The sequence below is a fragment of the Coregonus lavaretus genome (genome assembly GCF_964263955.1).
Source record: "Coregonus lavaretus genome assembly, chromosome: 12".
NCBI lineage: Eukaryota > Metazoa > Chordata > Actinopteri > Salmoniformes > Salmonidae > Coregonus > Coregonus lavaretus.
The window spans coordinates 7,011,868-7,019,772 of record NC_139999.1 but is presented as its reverse complement, the minus strand read 5'-3'; the positions used below and the strand labels follow the sequence as shown (position 1 = coordinate 7,019,772).

The window sequence follows — 7,905 nt, the reverse complement described above, 5'->3', positions numbered from 1 at the left end:
AAAACAAGACCAATGGAGGGAGGGGACATGGGAGGAAAACAAGACCAATGGAGGGAGGGGACATGGGAGAAAAAACAAGACCGACGGAGGGAGGGAGGGGACATGGGAGGAAAACAAGACCAACAGGAGGGAGGGAGGGAGGGGACATGGGAGGAAAACAAGACCAATGGAGGGAGGGAGGCGACATGGGAGGAAAACAAGACCAATGGGGGAGGGAGGGGACATGGGAGGAAAACAAGACCGACGGAGGGAGGGGACATGGGAGGAAAACAAGACCAATGGAGGGAGGGGACATGGGAGGAAAACAAGACCAATGGAGGGAGGGGACATGGGAGAAAAACAAGACCGACGGAGGGAGGGAGGGGACATGGGAGGAAAACAAGACCAACAGGAGGGAGGGAGGGAGGGGACATGGGAGGAAAACAAGACCAATGGAGGGAGGGAGGCGACATGGGAGGAAAACAAGACCAATGGAGGGAGGGAGGGGACATGGGAGGAAAACAAGACCGACGGAGGGAGGGGACATGGGAGGAAAACAAGACCAATGGAGGGAGGGAGGCGACATGGGAGGAAAACAAGACCAATGGAGGGAGGGAGGGGACATGGGAGGAAAACAAGACCGACGGAGGGAGGGAGGGGACATGGGAGGAAAACAAGACCAACGGAGGGAGGGAGGGGACATGGGAGGGAAACAAGACCGACGGAGGGAGGGAGGGGACATGGGAGGAAAACAAGACCGACGGAGGGAGGGAGGGGACATGGGAGGAAAACAAGACCAACAGGAGGGAGGGGACATGGGAGGAAAACAAGACCGACGGAGGGAGGGAGGGGACATGGGAGGAAAACAAGACCGACGGAGGGAGGGAGGGACATGGGAGGGAAACAAGACCAACAGGAGGGAGGGAGGGGACATGGGAGGAAAACAAGACCAACAGGAGGGAGGGGACATGGGAGGAAAACAAGACCGACGGAGGGAGGGAGGGGACATGGGAGGGAAAACAAGACCAACAGGAGGGAGGGAGGGAGGGGACATGGGAGGAAAACAAGACCAATGGAGGGAGGGAGGGGACATGGGAGGAAAACAAGACCAATGGAGGGAGGGAGGGAACATGGGAGGAAAACAAGACCGACGGAGGGAGGGAGGGGACATGGGAGGAAAACAAGACCGACGGAGGGAGGGAGGGGACATGGGAGGAAAACAAGACCAACAGGAGGGAGGGGACATGGGAGGAAAACAAGACCGACGGAGGGAGGGAGGGGACATGGGAGGAAAACAAGACCGACGGAGGGAGGGAGGGGACATGGGAGGGAAACAAGACCAACAGGAGGGAGGGGACATGGGAGGGAAACAAGACCAACAGGAGGGAGGGGACATGGGAGGAAAACAAGACCGACGGAGGGAGGGAGGGAGGGGACATGGGAGGAAAACAAGACCAACGGAGGGAGGGAGGGGACATGGGAGGAAAACAAGACCAACGGGAGGGAGGGAGGGGACATGGGAGGAAAACAAGACCGACGGAGGGAGGGAGGGAGGGGACATGGGAGGAAAACAAGACCAATGGAGGGAGGGAGGGGACATGGGAGGAAAACAAGACCAATGGAGGGAGGGAGGCGACATGGGAGGGAAACAAGACCAACGGAGGGAGGGAGGGAGGGGGAGGGAGGCGACATGGGAGGGAAACAAGACCAACGGAGGGAGGGAGGGAGGGGACATGGGAGGGGAAACAAGACCGACGGAGGGAGGGAGGGGACATGGGAGGGAAACAAGACCAACAGCAGGGAGGGAGGGGACATGGGAGGGAAACAAGACCGACGGAGGGAGGGAGGGGACATGGGAGGAAAACAAGACCGACGGAGGGAGGGAGGGGACATGGGAGGAAAACAAGACCGACGGGAGGGAGGGGACATGGGAGGAAAACAAGACCAACGGAGGGAGGGAGGGGACATGGGAGAAAAACAAGACCAACAGGAGGGAGGGGACATGGGAGGGAAACAAGACCAACGGAGGGAGGGAGGGGACATGGGAGGAAAACAAGACCAACAGGAGGGAGGGGACATGGGAGGGAAACAAGACCAACGGAGGGAGGGAGGGGACATGGGAGGGAAACAAGACCAACGGGAGGGAGGGGACATGGGAGGAAAACAAGACCAACAGGAGGGAGGGAGGGGACATGGGAGGAAAACAAGACCAAAGGAGGGAGGGAGGCGACATGGGAGGAAAACAAGACCAACAGGAGGGAGGGAGGGAGGGGACATGGGAGGAAAACAAGACCAATGGAGGGAGGGAGGCGACATGGGAGGAAAACAAGACCAATGGAGGGAGGGAGGGGACATGGGAGGAAAACAAGACCGACGGAGGGAGGGTGGGGACATGGGAGGAAAACAAGACCGACGGAGGGAGGGAGGGGACATGGGAGGGAAACAAGACCAACGGAGGGAGGGGACATGGGAGGGAAACAAGACCAACAGGAGGGAGGGGACATGGGAAGAAAACAAGACCGACGGAGGGAGGGAGGGGACATGGGAGGAAAACAAGACCAACGGAGGGAGGGGGGACATGGGAGGGAAACAAGACCAACAGGAGGGAGGGGACATGGGAAGAAAACAAGACCGACGGAGGGAGGGAGGGGACATGGGAGGAAAACAAGACCAACGGAGGGAGGGAGGGGACATGGGAGGGAAACAAGACCAACAGGAGGGAGGGGACATGGGAGGAAAACAAGACCAATGGAGGGAGGGGACATGGGAGGAAAACAAGACCGACGGAGGGAGGGAGGGGACATGGGAGGAAAACAAGACCAACGAGGGAGGGAGGGGACATGGGAGGAAAACAAGACCGACGGAGGGAGGGAGGGGACATGGGAGGGAAACAAGACCGACGGGAGGGAGGGGACATGGGAGAAAAACAAGACCGACGGAGGGAGGGAGAGGACATGGGAGGGAAACAAGACCGACGGAGGGAGGGAGGGGACATGGAGGAAAACAAGACCAACAGGAGGAGGGAGGGAGGGGACATGGGAGGAAAACAAGACCGACGGAGGGAGGGAGGGGACATGGGAGGAAAACAAGACCAACAGGAGGGGAGGGAGGGAGGGGACATGGGAGGGAAACAAGACCGACGGAGGGAGGGAGGGGACATGGGAGGGAAACAAGACCAACGGAGGGAGGGAGGGGACATGGGAGGAAAACAAGACCAACGGAGGGAGGGAGGGGACATGGGAGGAAAACAAGACCAACAGGAGGGAGGGAGGGGACATGGGAGGAAAACAAGACCAACGGAGGGAGGGAGGGGACATGGGAGGAAAACAAGACCAACAGGAGGGAGGGGACATGGGAGGGAAACAAGACCAACGGAGGGAGGGAGGGGACATGGGAGGGAAAACAAGACCAATGGAGGGAGGGGACATGGGAGGGAAACAAGACCAACGGAGGGAGGGAGGGGACATGGGAGGAAACCAAGACGACGGAGGGGGAGAGGGGGGACATGGGGAGAAAACAAGACCAACGGAGGGAGGGAGGGGACATGGGAGGGAAACAAGACCAACAGGAGGGAGGGGACATGGGAGGAAACAAGACCAATGGAGGGAGGGGACATGGGAGGAAAACAAGACCGACGGAGGGAGGGAGGGGACATGGGAGGGAAACAAGACCGACGGGAGGGAGGGGACATGGGAGAAAACAAGACCGACGGAGAGGACATGGGAGGGAAACAAGACCGACGGGAGGGAGGGGACATGGGAGGGAAAACAAGACCAACGGGAGGGAGGAGGGGACATGGGAGGAAAACAAGACCAACAGGAGGGAGGGGACATGGGAGGGAAACAAGACAACGGAGGGAGGGAGGGGACATGGGAGGAAAACAAGACCAACGGAGAGAGGGAGGGGACATGGGAGGAAAACAAGACCAACGGAGGGAGGGAGGGGACATGGGAGGAAAACAAGACCAACAGGAGGGAGGGGACATGGGAGGGAAACAAGACCAACAGGAGGGAGGGAGGGGACATGGGAGGAAAACAAGACCGACGGAGGGAGGGAGGGAGGGGACATGGGAGGGAAACAAGACCGACGGAGGGAGGGAGGGGACATGGGAGGAAAACAAGACCAACAGGAGGGAGGGAGGGGACATGGGAGGAAAACAAGACCGACGGAGGGAGGGAGGGGACATGGGAGGAAAACAAGACCGACGGAGGGAGGGAGGGGACATGGGAGGAAAACAAGACCGACGGAGGGAGGGAGGGGACATGGGAGGAAAACAAGACCGACGGAGGGAGGGAGGGAGGGGACATGGGAGGGAAACAAGACCGACGGAGGGAGGGAGGGGACATGGGAGGAAAACAAGACCAATGGAGGGAGGGAGGGGACATGGGAGGAAAACAAGACGGAGGGAGGGAGGGGACATGGGAGGGAAACAAGACCAACGGAGGGAGGGAGGGGACATGGGAGGGAAACAAGACCGACAGGAGGGAGGGAGGGAGGCGACATGGGAGGAAAACAAGACCGACGGGAGGGAGGGGACATGGGAGGAAAACAAGACCGACGGAGGGAGGGAGGGGACATGGGAGGAAAACAAGACCGACGGAGGGAGGGAGGGGACATGGGAGGAAAACAAGACCAATGGAGGGAGGGGACATGGGAGGAAAACAAGACCGACGGAGGGAGGGAGGGGACATGGGAGGGAAAACGCCATTAGGATTGGTGGTGTCACTGGTGGGAGTCAGTCAACACATTTAGGTATCTACTTCACAGTTGATCCATGATACAGCACGATGATCCAGAGATGCAAAAATCAATAAATCAGTGACCATTGATCTGCATCTCTGGATTTAGCCCTTGATCATGACACTCAGTTCCAATACACACATGAGTCATTAAACGAAGGCGTCTTCTGTACGGGGGGAGTTTTGTTAAGAGCCCCGACGCTTGGTCTGAACATTAACACGCATCGCTTAAGGTACGGTTTTGGAATCATAAGGACCTTATCTTTCATATCTGCTAGATTGTTTTTTCAAAAAAACAAAAAGGGTTAAATTGATACACCTTTATAGGGTCAGGGTTCCCACGCGGTCATATCTCCATGTTACAGCGCGCGTTTCCGGAAGACAGAGGGTCCACCTGCACTAATAAGGTATCTAGCATGCTCCGAACACATGTGTGTAACAGAAGAAGGCCGCCAGAAACGTGTTGTCACTAAAAAAAAAATACAGTCAGCTGCAACTGTGATAAAGCCACTTAAAACAGTGCACAGTAAGTATATATTTTGCATTTGTGAAATTATTTTGACGTGATATGAAAGTAGGGCTTTATGTTTCCAAAACTGTGTTGCAATTGAGAATTGATGCAGGTTTCGATGGAGTACTTGGCTGTTTTACCTGCCAGTGCCAGTCTACCTCTGAAAATAACCTTAAAGAGTAATGGTAGGCTCCTTAAGAGTACATCTTGGGCTACTCTGGATCATGCAGTGGTTTTTAGAGAGGATGTGACAATCAGCAACACTGGTGTGTTGGGATCAAGAGGCTGCAGCAAACTTTTTTTCAAAACCCTCCCTCCATGTTTCACTCACTGACTCAAACTGGGCCTGATCATCTTCTGGCAGGTCACTGGTCTCATACACATCTGGCTCGTTGGACGCCTGTGGAAGACAACGACTCGTATTCCATAACAGCAAAATGACAGTGACATAGCTGGCTATTTGTCAATGCAACATTAACGACACTGGTACAGTTAGCCTGCTCAGAGGATTATATATTTTTGTCAAGTCACTCAGTCTTACACACATTAAGGACATTTTTATTTTTTAAGTTGCCGTATTAGCTGTGTGTTTACTGTGGTTATCAATTTTACAATACCCAATGAGTGGAACCACCCAACCACTCTCAGCTAATGTTATCAAGATAACTAGTTAGCTGGCCAACGCCCATTCAATCACAAGGCTGGATTAGCTAGCCTCTGTTAGGCTAGCTAGCTAGCTAGCTGTCGGAAGAATAGCTACAGTTATATCACAGATAGTTAGAACAATGAACAGATATACAAAACTTTGGATCATATTTGGTTATATGCTTGATGGGAGCTGCTTGAAAGATGTTTGTTAAAAGCAGACCATTTCAATGCACGGGTAACTAGGTTAGAGAGGTAGCTAACGTTAGTTAACCAGGACAGCTAACGTTACTGTAACTAACTAGCGTTAGCTTAACATAGACAGCGTTAGCCAGTAATGCTAGCTAGCCTGGCTCCTGTGGTTTTGCTAGGGAACATGTTACAAACATCTTATCGAGCCAGATAGCTAGCTATAACGAGACACTGGCTAGCTAACTTAACTAACAAGCTAAAAGTACACTTACGATTCCAGGCAAATTGGCGTATTTGGGATCAGCCATTGTTGAGGTTGCAAGGACGTGGCCGGTGGATGAGTAGACAAAACCGTAGACGTGCCAAAGATATCTGAAATAACGATGGACCGTGTGGACAAGTTATTAGTCCGTTAAAACGTTAGGTAAATGAACAACCAAACGAATCCCTACACCCGTAGCCAAACAACTCGCTAACATAAACAGCTTTTTGTGTTCACAACTGTATTCTGACAGCTCGATTGTTCAGTAGCGGGCGAGCCCGCGAGACTTGCGAGGCTGAGCGCTGTAGTTTCATAACCCAAAAAAAACTGGACCTGGAGACTTTGGAGATTTAACCTAAACTTGATTCAACTTGGCAGTGGTGCTTTTGAGAAATTGTACAAACATTGTACAACCTTCGGGTTGCTGACCGCTAAGCATGTGAACGAACAGCATGACAATTGGCAGGGCAGCCTGCCTTGTCTGTCTGTCTATTTATAGACACAGAGAATGTAGCCATAACCTAAAAGCCTTTGTTTGAATGAACCATTTTGTAAGGGGAAAATATTAAAACAATTTGTATATTTGCCTAGGTTTATTACTATACTAGTCTGGACTGGTGTGAGTTTGCCTAATACATGTCCTATAAATAAGCCTATCATTGACGTCTCTGTCAATCACTGTGAAATAGAGGGCCGGGTGCCTCACCGTAAAACCAATAATATGTTCGATTTTTAACGAATGTAGGCCTACGATTGACTGGTCAAACCATATTCGCATGGTGGGGCTATCATACAAATTATTAAACACCAATTGTCAATGGGCAACCGCTCCATCTTCAGAGCATCAGTCGGTGGCTGAATGAGAGGGATGCGAATGGGCTACCACTTTAAAATCGTTGCTGGTCAAGTGCAGACCACGCCCCGTGCTTGTTAAAGACAAGATAGCTGCCGGTGATGCAAGGCGCTCCGCAAGCCATGACTTCAAAAATCTCTCCTCCTGCATCTCTCACTGCAACAGCTGGACTGACCGTCTGGAGCCGGAGCCGCTCGGAATACTCTCACATTTAAATTATAAAGAACTGCATGGAAAAATTAGCAGAAACATTATAGGATATATATATGTGTTTTTGTGGGCTATTTGAAGTAAGCAAACTCTCCAAAATCTACATACCTAATTTACATATTTATTTTTGAATCGAAATTGATCTTATTTCAAGCCAAAAAAGCTCGAATGATCATTCTTTAAACACTCAGCTTGCCCATCTAAAAAATAGTGTCTGCATTTATATGCATATGATAAACAAGATTAAATAGTGTAAAGGAACAAGTAACTTATAGTTTCCAAAAAATCCCTTTTGCCTTTTTGAGGCACATCCGATTTCTTTCTCACAATGGCCGATGTTAGCGCAGAATGTAATATCAAGGTGCTATGTCGCTTCCGTCCTCTAAATCATTCCGAAATTATCCGTGGAGACAAATTCATCCCCTCATTCCAGGGAGATGACACCGTCAGCATCGCGGTAAGTTGATATTTCTGCTCATTCATTATTTTGACAAGATTTGTTGTCTGCCATGTT

The 7,905-nt window shown here is 52.2% G+C and overlaps 1 protein-coding gene across 1 annotated transcript in view; it reads right to left on the bottom strand.

Annotated features, from left to right (window-relative positions):
- Window positions 1-6,607, bottom strand: part of LOC311138548 (dynactin subunit 2) — a 21,750-nt gene extending 15,143 nt beyond the window's left edge. The window contains exons 1-2 of the mRNA XM_084173286.1: window positions 6,339-6,607; window positions 5,561-5,629 (exon numbers count right to left, since the gene is read on the bottom strand). Coding sequence (XP_084029412.1) covers window positions 5,561-5,629; window positions 6,339-6,374 — 105 coding nt within the window. The 5' untranslated portion in view covers window positions 6,375-6,607. The remainder of the gene's footprint in view (window positions 1-5,560; window positions 5,630-6,338) is intronic.
- Between the last annotated feature and the right edge of the window lie 1,298 nt (window positions 6,608-7,905).